General features: G+C 40.7%; 1 protein-coding gene across 12 annotated transcripts in view; it reads left to right on the top strand.

The window, feature by feature from the left end:
- PICALM (phosphatidylinositol binding clathrin assembly protein) overlaps positions 1 to 17,536 on the top strand; it is a 129,357-nt gene that overhangs the window by 25,826 nt on the left and 85,995 nt on the right. For all 12 annotated transcript variants that reach the window (XM_030558762.1, XM_030558743.1, XM_030558738.1 and 9 more), the window contains one exon: positions 11,631 to 11,773. In XM_030558762.1, coding sequence (XP_030414622.1) covers positions 11,631 to 11,773 — 143 coding nt within the window. The remainder of the gene's footprint in view (positions 1 to 11,630; positions 11,774 to 17,536) is intronic.

Raw genomic sequence — 17,536 nt, 5'->3', positions numbered from 1 at the left:
GATGAAATGCCCGGGCATCAGTGTGAATGAGTTGTTGCATTACTGCGCTGTGGTCAGCCTCTGGAAACGTCCCATAATCCCCTTAAGTCAAGTGGCCACTCTTGTCACTGTTTTGGAATCGCTGCAGGAATGTGGATATGCCCTTTGAAAGCTCCGTTTCTGACAACCTGCATGCTTATCTGCTACAAGACAAAGCAACCATTACTGTGGAATGCTGTCTGGGTGTGTGTGTTCTATTGCTGTCTGAACTTACAAGACAGCATGCTGACATGTTCTCAGCCCCCCCCAACCCCGAACCACACTTTCTCTTCCCCCACATACACACAACACACTCCCTGTCACACTCTACCCCATCCTCCTCATTTGAAAAGCCCGTTTTAGCCACTTGCATACTGGGTTAGCTACCACAATTCACTGCTCTCTCTGGCCATTGCAAGAGCTGCTAATGCGGCCACGCCAATGCGCTTGCAGCTGTCAGTGAGGACAAATTGGAGCGTTTTCCCTACTGCGCTCTATGAAAGCTGATTTAACTGAAAGCACTCTACATCTGCAAGTGTAGCCATGCCCTAAGTGGGCTCCTCCGTGTTTTTAAAGGTTGGGTAAAATCACAGCAACCCTACTTCACCAACAGGTGGGAGAAGGCAGACTACAGTTTTTATTACAGGGAAGTTATTATCTAGATCAATGGTTTCCAGCCTTTTTATTCTCAAGATCACTTTTTTTGAAGTCTCAGAGCAACCCAGGATCTACCCCTCCCCTTCCCCAAAGCCCTGCCCAGCTCACTCTACCCCCCCATTGCTTGCTCTCCCCCACCCTCACTCACTGGGGCAGGGATTGGGGTTCAGGAGGGGGTATGGGATCTGGGCTGGGCTGAGGGGTTTGCAGTGTGGGAGGGAGCTCTGGGATGAGCCCTGAGCAGGGGATTGGGGTGCAGGAGGGGGTGAGAGGTGCAAGTTCTAGGAGGGAGTTGGGGTGCAGGAGTGGGTACAGGGTACTGGTTCTGGGAGGGACATCAGGACTGAGATAGAGTGTTGGAGTGCAGGAGAGGGTACAAGGTGCTGGTTCTGTGGCGGGTCAGGGCTGGGGTTTGGGGTGCAGAAGGGAGTATGGGGTGCTGGCTAAATGATGGGTCTCGGGCTGTGGTTTGGGGTACAGGAGGGGTTTTGGGGTGCTGGCTCTGTGAGGGGGCTCGGTGGGTTTTTGGATGCGGACCTCCTGCTGGGCAGCACTTGCCTCTGGCAGCTCCCGGTCGTCAACGGGCGCAGTGAGGCTAAGGCAGGCTCCCTGCCTAGCCTTGCCCCACACGGCTCTTGCAAGCACCACCCCTGCAGCTCTACCGGCCAATGGGAGCTGCAGGGATGGTGCTTGCAGGCAGGAGCAGCGCATAGAGGGAGACCCTCCACCCCCAGGGCTGCAGGGCTGTGCTGGCCTCTTCTGGTAGCGGCATGGGACCGGGGTAAGTAGGGAGTCTGCCTTAACGGCAGCCACACTGCGCTGCCGTCGGAGATCATGATCAACTGGTTGATGACTACTGATGTAGACTGAAAGATGACAGCAGTGGTTCCTATGGTAGCAGTCTGAGTTCCTGAATTTTGACTGATCTCCTTAGGAGTGGTCATAGCTATGGGAAACACTTTCTTTATGGAGTGGTAGATCTGAGTCTTGGAAACATTTTCAGATTGTAAGTTATGAATAGGAACATTGTGCATACCGCAGGCTGTAGCTAAAACACTCTGGAAATATTGATATACTGTATGTACACAGTTTTGGGTAATGTTCAGCCTGCAATATGTCTAGTCAGTGCTAATGATGTAAACCAAAAGGTTTGAATTATAAATCAGTTTTCATTTTCAAACCAGAAAACTTGAAATGTCCCACACAATTGTTAAAAACCTTAAATTTATGTGTCTTTGCATTGAACCAGTACACATAAGAAGAGATGCAAGAACGACAAGGAATTTGTTACACGTGTTTTCATGATAGGCAGTGTTATCCTTGCTTGGGCATGATCTTCAGTACGTTGGTTTGCTCTAGATGGAGACCCTCCTCCCTCATAGCTGCTAGGATGCTCTGTAAGAGGGATTGTGAAGTGGAGAACCTCCTCTTTGCTGGCTGGAAGGGTGGGGAAGAGATTGAGTAGTTGCTCCACCCCTTGTAGCCTCTGGAAAGGAGATTAAAATGCAAGATTCATCCTAGTAAGAAGATATGAGTGATGGAACTCCCAAAGAGGGTCTAGGGACAGCACAATGATAGAAATCCTAACCCTCTTTCCCTTCCTAGTAAGTGTTGCAGGGATTCTCTATAGTGCCTTGCCCTAAGGTATTTCTGGTGAGGGCCCCACCGTCGTCTTTCATATTTACCTCTGACTAGTACGCTTAATCTTCTGGAATGAGTGTTCACCCTCTCATGCCTGCCCATGTAAACAAAAGCTGTGAAACATGTTCCAGTTAACTATATGAAAAACAGTATAATCAAACAGAATAAAATACAGCTAAGATATTTACATTAGAACTCCTGTTACGGTATAATTCCCCACTCTGAACCTTAGCCTTCAAAAGATGCGGTACCAGCATGAATTCCTCTAAGCTCAATTACCAGCTTTGTATTTGTAGCGCTGCCACCAACCAGGAATTCCAGTGCCTGGTACACTCTGGTCCCCCCAAAACCTTGCCCAGGGACCCCCAAGACCCAGACCCTCTGGATCTTAACACAAGAAAAGTAAACCCTTTTCCTCACCGTTGCCTCTCCCAGGCTTCCCCTCCCTGGGTTACCCTGGAAGATCACTGTGATTCAAACTCCTTGAATCTTAAAACAGAGGAAAATGCACCTTCCCCCCTCCTTCTCTCTTCCCCTCCCAGATTCTCCCTGAGAGAGACAGTAATCCTAACACAGAGAGAAATTAGCCTCTCTCTCCCTCTTCTCTCCTTTCTCCCCACCAATTCCCTGGTGAATCCAGATTCAGAGCCCTGGGGTCTCACCAAAATAAAAAAAACAATTAGGTTCTTAAACAAGAAAAACTTTTAATTAAAGAAAGAACAATAAAAATTATCTTTGTAAATTTAAGATGGAATATGTACAGGGTCTTTCAGCTATAGACACTGGGAATACCCTCCCAGCCTAAGTATTTAAGTACAAATTAAAATCCTTTCAGCAAAATATAAATTTGAACTCCTTCCAACCAAATACACATTTGCAAATAAAGAAAACAAACATAAGCTTAACTCGCTTTATCTACCTAGTACTTACTATTCTGAACTTATAAGAGCCTGTATCGGAGAGATTGGAGAGAAACCTGGTTGCACGTCTGGTCCGTCTGAGCCTCCAGAGTGAACAACAACCAAAAACTGACAGCACACACAAAGACTTCCCTCCCTCAAGATTTGAAAGTATTCTGTCCACTGATTGGTCCTCTGGTCAGGTGACAGCCTAGCTCACTGATCTTGTTAACCCTTTACAGGCAAAAGAGATATGAAGTACTTCTGTTCTATTAACTTTTACTTATCTGTTTATGACAACTTCTAAGTGCCTAGCAGCAACCTATGCTTTCTCCAGACTCTTATCTGGTGATGTGATGGGAGTATGGTTGTGCCTTGCTAAGTGCAGGAAGTGGAAGATTAAAAAAAACTATCCTCCTTCTTCTTGTTCCATACTGACAGTTGTTTGTATGTGCAGGACTAATCAGAAAAGCTACTTGTGTATGTAGCAAGGTCTTTCTGAGCTGATAGCACCTTGCATACCATACTTGCTTCGCACCACTGCTGGTGCAATAACTGCTGATTGAAGTCAAATGTAGCTATCAGAATATTTTACTAGCTAGTGTTAAGTGAAGTCCATTCATGTCTAAATGCTGGTAACATGATAGCAGAAAATTCAGAAGCCTTATCAATCCATTGCTAACATGGCATGATAGTTCTCGTCGGAGAAAATACAGAGCGTGATTTCCCTTTGCCTTCCTTCTGATTTGTGGCTGCCATTGGTTACATTGTGGTTTAACTCATCTGCCTTTCAATGGCATTTCCTCCAGTGCAGGTCCCCCTACCCACCACAGGCACTTATCTATACCATGCCATTGGTATTTCCTGTGGCTTCAGCCAATCGCAGATGGTACCTTCTGCTGCCTTGTTGTACCAGACTACAGTGTAGCCTGACCTGATTAGAGTTAAATATGTAAATATTTCTAAAGTAGCCTTGACTTAAATATGTTTACGGCTGTTGTCATTCCATCTTGAGTTTAAATCGCTGTGTCTATATATTGTGGGCACAAAAAATAGTGTCAGAAACTAAGGCTAGAGGGTAGCATTCATTATGAATTTCTCTGCGTGTTGATTTACAATGTGCCTTATTTCTTAATGCTTAGAAAAATTTTAATTTTTTTCTTCACTTTTTTCCTTTCGTATATATAGATCTCCCTTTCCTTGGCATAGACTTGTGTGACCTGTACTTTGTGCTCACCTTGTCCTCTCTCCTTGCCAGCACCCATACCTTCATTCATATGCCTTGCATTCAGATACAGATCACTTATGCAAGGGAAGAGATTCTGCTGGATCACAGGGCCTGTTTTCTTTTATGCACTGCCACAATGACACTAACATAGGCTTAGGCCTGGTCTGCACTACAGGGTTAGGTTGAATTTAGCCATGTTAGATCAATTTTAAAATGACTGCGTCCACACAACCAAACCCATTCCATTGACTTAAAGGGCTCTTAAAATCGACGTCTGTACCCCTCCCTGGAGAGGGGAGTAGTACTAAAGTTGACCTTGCTGAGTCAAATTTGGGTAGTGCGGACGCAAATCGACGGTATTGGCCTCTGGAAGCTATCCCAGAGTGCTCCATTGTGACAGTTCTGGACAGCACTCTGAACTCCTCCGCGCTAGCCAAGTACACAGGAAAAGCCCCAGGAACTTTAGAATTTCATTTCCTATTTGGTCAGCATGGCGAACTGAGCAGCACAAATGACCATGCAGTCCCCCCAGAATCATAGAGCGATGCTAGCCATAGTAGTGAGGACGCACCTGCCGACTTAACGCTCTTAGTGTGGATGTAAGCAATTGACTGTATAAAATCGACCTAATTTCATAGTGTAGACATACCCTTAGAAGTTTTAAAGTAGTTTCAGGAAATAAAAACCCTTCAGCATGAAAAACACACAATTCTAGGTTTGTATAACTCTTCAGGAATTTTAAGTAGTGCATTAATATGTCATACATATTTTTAATTCTTTTCTTAGCTAGCTTTCAAAACTCTGCATTTGAGAGTTTTTCAATTGACTGTAGATTTTTTTGATTTACATTACGTATCTCCTACTTACTATATTAATTGACTTATTATGCATTCCTTAGCATATGGTGTTCAGTCATACTACCTTATATGAGATTCCAACACATAGCACAAGCTAAGCAGGTTTGCACAAAATAAGGATTTGGAGACCTGAAGATGATCTAGAAGCTGTAGGAAGTGGTTTTAGTGACTTAGCAAACACGATATTGAGTCATACTCTAGTATAATGTTAGCTAGTACCAGGGTGGATTTGATTTAAATCAAATTGATTTAAATCACTAATCAGGAAGACTCGATTTAATCATGGATTTCTACATAAAAGTGCATTCTTGTTGGTTGTTACCAACCTAAAGATCCTGCATGTTCAGACGCCTTGCATTTCTTGTTACATTGTTTGTTTGCATTTTGCATGCATGCCTGTCTTACCCACAGGTAGAATATTCCCCTCTAGTGTGAGAATGGTATGGTGGATGTCTAGTCAATGAAGGACCTCAAGACTTCTGGAATATGCTGCTCAAACAGTTTCACTTTTGTTTCTACTGCCTGTCCCTCCCTTCTCACATTTATCTCCAGATTTCTCCTTGTCCAGATCTTTCCCACTCCCAACAATCTTCTATTCATTGAACTTTTGAAACGTTGCACTTTTAGAGAGAGGTAAGGGATTGACTCTATTTACACAAACTTGCAGAGGGACAATAGGGTTGAGGTGTATTATTTTTCACCTTTATTTATTTAATAACATTTTTGCGGTTAACAAGCATGTTAATCCACAGTTTGAGAGCTGCAAAGCTAAGCATCTCTGGTATCTTCTAGACTCAGCACTCAGTCCCATTGGTAGATAGAAAGATTAACCTAAATAATCTATACAGAAGCTTCTGGACCCCTAGAAGATTGGTCCCTAAATCCATGAACTATTGGAACTCATTTACAAAACTTTTCTTAAACATTGCAGGAATATATTGTCCCATACTATAGAATTAAAATTTATAATTCCTATTCCATTGAGTTATAATGTATGTAAATTAATACTGTCTTTAGATATGTGTTTTCCTCAAAGCATTTTATCAAAAAAATCCTATTTAAATAAAAATCCAGTTTAAAAAAAAACCCACACAAGCCATTGATTTTTATCCACCCTGGCTAGTACTGTTATTGGAGGCTACTTTTAGATGTGACTTAAATTTGAGTTTTTAAGTGCTTGTGGTCGTAAGTTTTACCTACAAGAGTGGAGTGGTTAATCTCCATATCACAAATAAATTTCAAATCTGGTAATTATGTCCTGTTAATTTTATCCTGCAATTTCTTTAGCAGATGGTATCTTTTATCTTGTCTTATATTGTTTTGTTATGTTACTGGGGTGATAGTATACACATAGAGTGTGCTTCATTTTGATTGGAAGAAGTGATCCCTGTATCTGTTTCTAAAGCATTCTGGAATCCTTCAGGATGAAAGGCTGTTTTTTAAACTTGGAGGTACAAAACCTCTTCTCATAAGGTAAAGGGTTGACTTCATTTAAAATTCCTTCACCATGCTATGTTCAAATTTTGATCTGTGGCATAGTGTAAGATGGAGCAGCTAAAGGGCAAATAGAACAACAGAGTTTTATTATGGGGCTCTCTGCTGTCCTGGCCATTGGTAGGGGTAGAAGATATCAGTAAAACTGTATTTTGTTGATTTGTTTAACACTGAAAATGCCACTAAGACCCATCAGCTGTATCACCCTGAATTTCATGTTAAGTGTGATCTACTTGTCCTATAATACTATGTTTGGGTGCTTAATCACTCCTGTGGTGCTTCACCACTTATTGTCCTTGCACTCAGTTGGGCAAAGCTCAGGTGGGCCTTGTACCCAGCCTTAAATTCTTAGAGTAGGTTTATGTCATGTCCTCAGTTAATCACAGATTTATCCACTAACTAAATTCTACTTCTGAAGTTGTAGTTGGACCCACGTTGTTTCACTTAGCTGCCTTTTTATTAATTTTTTGGGTGTGGGAAAGTATTGTTTGATTATTGTATTATTACAGAAACTAAATCTATACCAAGATTAAAATCGTAAATCTTTTCTGATTTGCTGGGCTGGGACCAGTTCTTAAAAAAGGTTTACTGACCCATTGGGAAAAAGTCGATCCATTAAATGCTCTTACTCAAAGTTATAAGATATCAGACCCTAAGATCACCTAACACTGGTCACAGTCGTATTTTCCTGTAAATTTGGACAAGACTTAAGTAATGATACTATGTCTTAACCCCTTGATAGCCGTTTAATGCTCGGTACAGTTTGAAAGCTGGGAGTCCAAGTTGCTTTTAGATAATCGGTGTTTTGTCTAGGGCTGCTTAAAGGCAACAGCTAAAGTCATGGTAGAATTGAAATGTTGGCAGTGGGAGGAGAATATAAATTATATAATATAGGAATTACATGAACCTTTTTTAAGGTCTGACATGGCAAGGTCTGTAGTAGTTTACAAGAAATAACTTATTTCATTGGAAAGCTCAGCTTTCCAATGGTGGTAACATTGGATTTGGAAATGGTAGTTCAGTACATTACTGATTATTTTGGGTGCTATTTACTTGTTCAACCAGTGCTTCCTTTCGCACTGCTCCTGAATGTAGAAAATTCTGGACCAGTGCAACTTCAAGTACATTTCTTGCTATAGATTACTGTCTCTTGAATGAATTCTTCTTTAGACACTATATTTAAATCTGATTAATTTAAAGATTTAATTACTGTAAAACTATTGACCATATTTTGTTCAAACTTGGTGTATTTTTATAAGTCCCATTAAGACTTTAGAAAAATCAAACCATATCTGAAGGTAGTGTATTTGTAATTTACTATATGTTGCACAAGATATCCCAGTTTCATTGTATTAGACACAATTGTGAAATAGACCATATTTTAAAACTTAATTAGCACAAGAGTTACGGCCAGACTTTCAGCCTCTACTCTGTAATGGCTAACTTGATCTCTTAACTTGTTTCATAAATACTAATTTTTTGCATTAGGTATAATTTTTCTGAAATTAATGTTGGCTACATGCAAACCCCCCACAATTCCTGAAAACCAAGGGAAAAATCCCATTAACGAAAACTGCATTAACCTACAACATCATAATAATGAATGGATAAAATAGAATCTATCTCCACGAGAAAAACCTTTGCACTTCAAATAGACTAAGAGAAAAGAAATCACCAAATTATAATTTCTTGCTTCCCCCTGTATATCTAAAATAATCATATATGCACATGTTGTGATGTCATTTAACAAACAAACCACCAATCCTCTTTTTGGTGCTTGGACTCTTAATTCTAATATTAACTTTCACAAACCCTGTGTTGATATAATAACTGGAAACTTTAAAGCCTGTTTTTACTGCTTTTATTGAGCTGAGAAAGAAGCTGAAAGTAAATATTTTCCCAAATTAATTTGTTCCTTTTAGAATGGCTTAAAATTGAAAAATTTGTCAGTGGTGTACATGGAAAAAGGACTCTTTATTAGGGCTGTCAAGTTCTGGTCTCCCATGTTTAAGAAGGATGAATTCAAGCTGGAACAGGTTCAGAAAAGGGCTACTAGGATGATCCGAGGAATGGAAAACCTGTCTTATGAAAGGAGACTCAAAGAGCTCGGCTTGGTTAGCGTAACCAAAAGAACGTTGAGGGGGGGATATGCTTGCTCTTTATAAATATATCAGAGGGATAAATATTAGGGAGGGAGAATTATTTAAGCTTAGTACCAATGTGAACGCAAGAACGAATGGATATAAAGTGGCTATCAGGAAGTTTAGATTTGAAATTAGGTGAAGGTTTCTAACCATCAGAGGAATGAAGTTTTGGAACAGCCTTCCAAGGGGAGTAGTGGGGGCAAAAGACATATATCTGGCTTGAAGACTAAGCTTGATAAGTTTATGGAGGGGATGGTATGATGGGATAGCCTAATTTTGGCAATTAATTTGGCAGTTGATCTCTGATTATCAGCAGGTAAGTATGCCCAGTGGTCTGTGATGGGATGTTAGATGGGGTGGGATCTGAGTTTCTACAGAGAATTCTTTCCTGGATGCTGGCTGGTGAGTCTTGCCCACATGCTCAGGGTTTAACTGATGGCCATATTTGGGATCGGGAAGGAATTTTCCTCCAGGGCAGATTGGCAGAGGCCCTGGAGATTTTTCACCCTCCTCTGCAGCATGAGGCACAGGTCACTTGCTGGAGGATTCTCTGCAGCTTGAGGTCTTCAAATCACAATTTGAGGACTTCAACAACTCAGACATAGGTTAGTGGTGTGTTGTAGAGGTGGATGGGTGAGATTCTGTGGCCTGCATTGTGAAGGAGGTCAGACTAGATGATCATAATGGTCCCTTCTGACCTTGAAGTCTGAGTCTATAAGTGCAATATCTTTATCATGAAAGTTGAACTTACAAATGTAGAATTTTGTACAAAAAAACTGCATTCGAAAACAATGTAAAATTTTAGAGCCTTCATGTCCACTCAGTCCTACTTCTTGTTCAGCCAATCACTCAGACAAACAGGTTTGTTTACATGTGCAGGAGATAATGCTGCCCACTTATTTACAGTATCACCTCAAAGTGAAAACAGGTGTACTCATGATTCTGTTGTAGCCAGCGTTGCAAGATATTTATGTACACTAAAGATTCATATGTCCCTTCATGCTTCAACCACCATTCCAGGGGACATGGTAATGATGGCTTCTGCTTGATAATCCAAAGCAGTGCAGACCGACACATGTTCATTTTCATCATCTAGGTCAGATACCACCAGCAGAAAGATGATTTTCTTTTTTGGTGGCTCAGGTTCTGTAGTTTTGGCATCAGAGTATTGCTCTTAAGACTTCTGAAAGCATGCTCCCCATCTCCTCCCTCTCAGATTTTGGAAGGCCCTTCAGATTCTTAAACCTCAGGTAGAGTACTGTAGCTATCTCTAGAAATCTCACATTGGTACCTTTTGTGTTTTGTCAAATCTGCAGTGAAAGTGTTCTTAAAATGAACATGTGCTGGGTCATCATCTGAGACTACTGTAACATGAAATATATGGCAGAATGCAGGTAAAACACAAAGCAGGGGACATACAGTTCTCCCCCAAGGAGTTCAGTCACAATTTTAATTAATGCTTTTTTTTTTAACAAGCGTCATCAGCATGGAAGCATGTCCTCTGGAATAGTGGCCAAAGCATGAAGGACATACGAAAGTTTGGGATATCTGGCATGTAAATGTCTTGCAATGCTGGCTACAGAATTGCCATGCGAATGCCTGTGCTCACTTTCTGGTGAAGTAAAGAAGAGGAGGGCAGCATTATCTCCTGTAAATGTCAACAAATTTGTTTCTCTTAGTGATTGGCTGAACAAGAAGTAGGATGAAGTGGACTTGTAGGCTCTGAAGTTTTACATTTTGTTTTTGAATGCAGTTATGTAACAAAAATCTACATTTGTAAGTTGCACTTTCACAACAAAGAAATTGCACTACAGTCCTTGTATGAGGTGAACTGAAAAATACTATTTCTCTGATCATTTTACAGTTCAAATATTTATAATCGAAAATAGTATGCACTTTGATTTCAGTTAGAACACAGAATACAATATATATGAAAGTGTATAAAAATATCCAAAATATTTAATAAACTTCAATTGGTATTCTATTGTTTAACAGTGCAATTAAAACTGCAATTAATCGCAATCTTTTAAATTGCGATTAATTTTTTTTAGTAAATCGCATGAGTTAAATGCAAATAAACCACAATCTACTCTTTACTGAAAAATAACCTAAAGGAGAGCCCTAGGAAGGAGACCACATGACTCAGGGTTCTGAATACAGGATATGAAGACTTTCATATCCAGCTCACTAGTTTGAGTCTAGCCAGTGTCAATGGTGATGATGGTACCATTGCATGGCTTTTCAGTGATCCATATGAAACTGATAATCTCAGTTCAATTTCTATTAGATAGGTGTTAATCATGAAAATTGCCATCACAGTTAGTTAAATAATGGTATAGTAACATTATAAGCAAACACCAAGGATTAAATGGGCAAGGAAAGTGACTCTTACTTGCAGAAAGTCCTTATTAGAATACATTTGAGAAGGTTATTTTTATTCATACTGTCTATTCTGTGGATGAATGAACTACTTTAAAGGCTCTCAAACTGCAGCTCTCTGAAATCTTCCTAGTGGGCCACAGAGTGAAAACCTCCGAGAGCTAAATCAGAGGTATTCTGGAAAAGTCTCCATAATCTCTAGATGGCTCCATTGAATGAAAAACTGAAATATATGTGTACCATCATGATAATCAAGCTTCAAGAATACTAAATATACAAGTAAAATAACAATAATCAATTCTCTTTATTACAGACTTAATCCAGTGCACAAATGAGATGAATGTGAACATACCCCAGTTGGCGGACAGCTTGTTTGAAAGAACTACCAACAGTAGCTGGGTGGTGGTCTTTAAGTCTCTCATAACAACTCACCATCTAATGGTGTATGGAAATGAGGTAATAGAATTTCTTTAGTACAAAAATCATATCTTTGCTGTAAAGATACATCATGGAGATGTCTTTGACTAGATACCTTTATAAGAAAACCTTCAATATTTCTGCCCTTCTACTTACTAGGAAGTAAGAGGACTGTAAGAGAGGGTTCTCTTTCTATGCCAGTATTGTTTTTTATCATCATTAAAAAAAAATCAGTAATTAAAAAATAAAATAAAATAAAAAAATATGACATAGGGTCATAATTGCCGAAGATGAGAGACTTACTAGGTCACCTAGTCATGCCTCTGACAGAACAGGCTTTTTCTGTATAGTCAGAATTGTTTGTAAATTGTATGTTTTTTCCAAATTTTTTAGTTGGGGACCAACAATCTTCTTATTTATATTTGATTTTAAAATATTAAGAATGTTTACCTGTGAGCAGTAGGCACCCATAATTAACAACTAAGTTTGCAATCAATTAAAGATGAGCTAACAGCCCCAAATAATAAAATTAACATATCAGCTGATTAAAAAACTAGTAAGCCCCATCCTGCTACATGCCCTCAGTTCTACAGAAACCTTGACAAAATAAGTATTGTGGTGTTTCCATGGTACGGCCCTATTTTTTTAAGATGCTTAACTCAAATGAACTGTGGCTTGTGAACTTCCTGCATTTAAAAAGACTTAAAATTTTACCTCTGTTGATCTATAGCACAGTAGGCATTTTGAGGCCTTTTTTCTTAGACCACCATTTGAATTTTAAAAATTAAATTTGAAAAGTGGTTACTGTGTATAATCCATACATGATATAATATGTATGGTATGGGCAATATTCAGATTCTCCTTCATGTTCAGTCAAATTTCTTTTACATTGAAACAATTGAAATGAAATTTTTCATGCAGTTCACAGTATATATTTGTCATAAGGAAAAAATAGAAAAATACCTTCTGACTTTTCATGGGATTCTACAAAGCCATTAATGCTACTCTTTGGTTCCATTAATATCTGCACAGGAATTGAAAGACCCTCAGATACTAAGGACATGTCTATTCTGCAACTGCTACAGCACTGCTGCTGAGCCGTTGGAGCGCCATAGTGTAGAAGCTTTCTGTGTTGACGAAAGAAGTTTTTCTGTAGATTGAAGTTAAGCCATCTCTCTGAGAGGCAGTAAGTAGGTCAGTGGAAGAATTCTTCTGTCGATCTAGCCACATCAACATCAGGGGTTAGACTAACTTAACTACGGTGCTCAGGCTGCAAAATTTTTCACAGTCTTGAACAATGTAGACCAAGCCTAACTGAGTCAGATGGAAAACTGTTCTGGATCTACTGCAGGGGTGGGCAAACTTTTTGGCTGGAGGACCACATCTGGTATAGAAATTGTATGGTGGGCCATGAATGCTCACAAAATTGGGGTTGGGGTATGGGGGGGTGCAGGTTCTGGCTGGGGGTGCAGGCTCTGGGTGGGGCCAGAAGTGAGGAGTTCATGGTGTAGGAGAGGACTCTGGGCTGGGACAGGTGGGGTGCATGGGGGGTGGTGAAAGCTCCAGCTCAGGGTACAGGCTCTGGGATGGGGCTAGGGATGAGGGGTTTGGGGTGTAGGAGAGTGCTCTGGGCTGGGACTGAGGAGTTTGGAGGGTGAGAGGGGAATCGGGGCTGGGGCAGGACGTTGGTGTGCGGGAGGAGGTCAGAGGTGCAGGCTCTGGGCAGTGCTTACCTCAAGCAGCTCCCGGAAGCAGCAGCATGCCCCGGCTCCGGCTCCTATGTGGAGGCGCAGCCTGAAAGCATTGCTGCGCGCTGCCCCTGCAGCTCCCATTGGCCGTGGTTCCTGGCCAATGGGAGTGGCGGGTGTGGTGCTGGGGGAGGCAGCGAGTGGAGCAGAGTCCCCTGGTTTCCCCTATGCATAGGAGCCAGAGGGGGGACATCCCGCTGCTTCCAGGAGCTGTGCGCAGTGGCCCCCGGCCCTGCTCCCTAGCTGGAGGGCCGGAGTAAAACGGCTGGTGCGCCGGATTCAGCCCACAGGCTGTAGTTTGCCCACCCCTGATCTACTGTGAGCCTGTTATGTTTGACTATTGAGAATCCTCTATATAAAGGGTTCATGTTGTATTTGCACAAAGTATGAAATGAGCAATGATAAAATCAGTCTAGTGGAGAAAATATAAATAAAAAATGGGAAGAACTGAAATCCACAGGCTCTTACCTCTCCTGCACCCTGGCATTTAGACTTCCAGGGAAATGTATGTGGCATAGTTTCAGCTGAGCGCAGCAAATGGTCTCTGCTCAGTGTGGGCAGAGAAGATGAGAAGCTCTTTCCTCCCTCGTAGTCCCTGCCAATATGCTAGGAAAGAAAAATTCTTTCCCACCACTGAATTAGGCAATCCGTTTGTGATAGTTCTTGGGGTACCCAGGGCTGAGAGTCACATTGTTACCCCCAGCCTACAGCATGAAGGAGACTTGCTTGTGTTTAATTGGATGTTGGCTCCCTGACACTACCAGCCTGTTAGCCACCCAAACAGTCTCCTCTGGGTTATGCCAGCCCTTATTTTGCCATTCAGGTTAACAATTGGTATACTCAGTCCTCATGTCTTTTTAAAGTGTTCCCCTGTAGTGTCCAGCCTCTCTTCCACTGGATGCTCACAGTAATACCACAGCTACTGTCCCCAAAGGAACAGTGTGTACAGCAGCTTGTGTGATTCAACTCGGGATCAGCTTCTTGCTTAATATCACAGCACTGAGTTATATTTATAATGAAAACAGTAAGTTTTTATTATCCAAGAATTAAGTAGTAAGGATAATGGAAGCAAAAGGTTTCCTGTAAAACAAAATCATAACACGCTTTCTAGAGACTAGACTTGACTTAACAGGCTAACCTCCAGTCTAAAGAAGTTTTCCTTATCCTAAGTGTCCTCTGCAACATTTCAACTAAGACTGGTTTCACTGCCCTTTAACTTCCTAGGTCCAGGATCACAGGGTATCTTCTCTGTTCCCCAGGTAGTCAAGCAAACCTTTCCCCAGGTAGTCAAGTGTATCTCAAGATAAGGTTGCCTTCCACCTCTATATGCTTTCTTGTTTGACTTGATATTTCTGTTGACTTTGAATGTAAATTGGCCACCATTGTGTTAGCTTACAATGCTTAATTTTACATGCGGGCCATTTTTTTTTTGGTGACAGGAAACCTGTTTCTCCACTTCTGCTGTGATACAGACTCTTAAGAACATATTTTCAGTATGCATACATAACTCCTTACATAGGGCCTGTACATACATTTCACAACGATAGTAATGACTAATGTGACCATTGTTTTTATTTAAACCTCACATGGCATTCTTTGAACCAGAATGTACTTAACCAGAATCAGGTTATTATTGTAACCCTGTTGCTAGTTGGCATTGAGTTCCTCATGGGTGTCACAGTTTAGTCTTGTTCATGTGAGCAAAAATCATCATAGTTAAGATTCTGATCCCATTTATACAGATTTTCCATGTATGGGTCCTAATACTGTGGATTTTGTGAGGAGTGCCCTAGAGAGAGAAGAAAATGAAGCTATTTTGCTTACTAGCTATGAATTAAATTATTTCCTGTTTTTTCCTCACCCTTTTGTAAACATCAGACTGCTTGTCATATTAGAGTGTTGAAAGTGATCTAATCCTTAGCACTTTAATGGCGATTCAGTTGGCCTAGGCTTGGAATGTTCAAGGCTATCACTCCCCTCACCCCCCACCCCAACCTACGTAAAATCAGTCACTGCAGCTGAAAACAGAATTTTTCTGTTATAGTCTTATCTGATACATTGTATATTTGGACCCAATACAATGTCCTTACACCCATTGTCTGCATGATGTTTTAGGTTACAGTGGTATTTTCAGATAGTGCACTTACAAAAAGCCAAGAGTTATGAGAAGGAAAAAGACCCTTACCACCAGGTGGTGATAGCCTATAACTCCCCACATATAGCTTAGCAAAACTCAGCACTAGTGCGTATTAATTGCTGTATCAGTTCTCGGGGATCAGTTTTCAGAGGCAGAAATACTCAGTGACAAGATTTAGCATTAATTTTATGCACATACCTGCAACAGGGCAGTTACCAAGATCTTTACCCTAAGAATGAATCTGTCATCCTTGGGCTGTAGAATTAGCCGCAATGGATAAAACTAGAGATTACAATAAGGATGTAACTTCTTCCAGGCCCTGAATCCTGTTTAGCAAGACCCTTGATTTGAAAATTCACTAAACTACTGCCTCAAAATTCATTTTTCCAAAGGCACTGGCTTTTCTGCCCAACTCATTTCTTCTAAAGTTAGCACATAAGGAAAAATTATGTGATGGATGACTTTCAGGAAAACATTTGTAATGTGTCGTAGGTAATATGCTTACTCAGACCAGCAGGGATGAAGAGGAAATAAATTAGTTCCCATAGATGCAACTTATTCAGCTTACTCCAAATCCTGATGCCTTTTCACTGTAGCTTGTTGGAAACATTTTGACAAAACTTTTTTGTTAATTTGTTAAAATGTAAACGTTTCACAGATATGGATCAATATCAGTGAAATTCTGCCAGAAACAAGGCAGGCTTCTTGGGGGCTTACTTGCCTGCTTCCTCTTCAGCCCTCCTAAGCTGCCCTGGACCCAGCGCTCCCAGGATCTACACAAAATGGAATGACCATTCTCCGCCTAACTCTCTTCACTCTTTATACATTGGAAAACTTCTAAAGAGATTGAAAATAGGGCTGAGCGAGTCAATATTCAGACTTCTTTTCATAGCAACCCTTCTTACTGGCTAGCAGAAAACTCTTCCGTTCTTCAAAGGGACTCTAAAGCATACGTGTGCCCAGTAGGGATTGAACAGTATTTAACCTAAACAAATGTTGAAAGGGTCATTAGAATAGCAGGATTAAGCAAATATTTCACAGCTTCTGGAGAGTTTCCTCTCAAGAGAATCCTGTGCAGGCTAGAATGTAGCATTGAGAGTACAAGTACGAAAAGCCATGTGGCTGCTTAGAAGGCTGACGAAGGTTTCTTTACTGATGAAAATTACCACCATAGTGGTTTTTTTTGGGGGGGGGTGGGGGGGGGACGAAAGGGGATAAAATGCCTATCTCTCTAATCCTCTGAAATATGATTTATAATCCATGAAGAGCACAGTAAAGTTGCTCTTCTAAAATGTTTTGAATGGAAAGAAAGAAAATGTAATCGTTAGTATAGAAGGCCAAATACTGGTGTTGGTTAGACTTGCAATTCCTAAAGTATGAGATACAGACTAGACAGGATGAAACCTGAATTGATAAGAACATATCTCCTTTAGGTTCCAGAATTTATTTAATATGAATAAGGCTCTTTATGTAGTATTAATAGTAAATCTTTATGCTGTTGAATATCTCTTAAATCCTATAATTATATTTAAAGGTAAGTAAATTAGACAATATTCAGGTAAATATTTTAAATTTAACCTAAGTGTACAGGGAACTAAAGATAAAGCTTGTCAAGAACCCCTAGCTCACTTCTTGGTATAGGTAGACATTATTTTCTGGTAATCTACTGATAACCTGATTACAAATGCCAAAGTGTTGATGTAGGCAGTAGAAGTGAAGAGAGCCTTTGTACTACAGTCAGTTCTGGAAGCCACCACATGTGAGATAACTGATTAATAAGTTTTGAAAGAGACCTTGGCTGTGGATGCACACTGTACACCGTAAAACAGATATGAAAAAAAAAAAGTTCTACAGAGGTATGATCCCTATCCTGCCCCAATCACAATGTGCACACTGAAAAATGAGTCTTTTTTCAGC

This window comes from Gopherus evgoodei, chromosome 1 (genome assembly GCF_007399415.2).
Source record: "Gopherus evgoodei ecotype Sinaloan lineage chromosome 1, rGopEvg1_v1.p, whole genome shotgun sequence".
Taxonomy (NCBI): Eukaryota; Metazoa; Chordata; order Testudines; family Testudinidae; genus Gopherus; species Gopherus evgoodei.
Note: the sequence above shows the minus strand (reverse complement) of the source record. Positions and strands in the feature narration are given on the sequence as shown.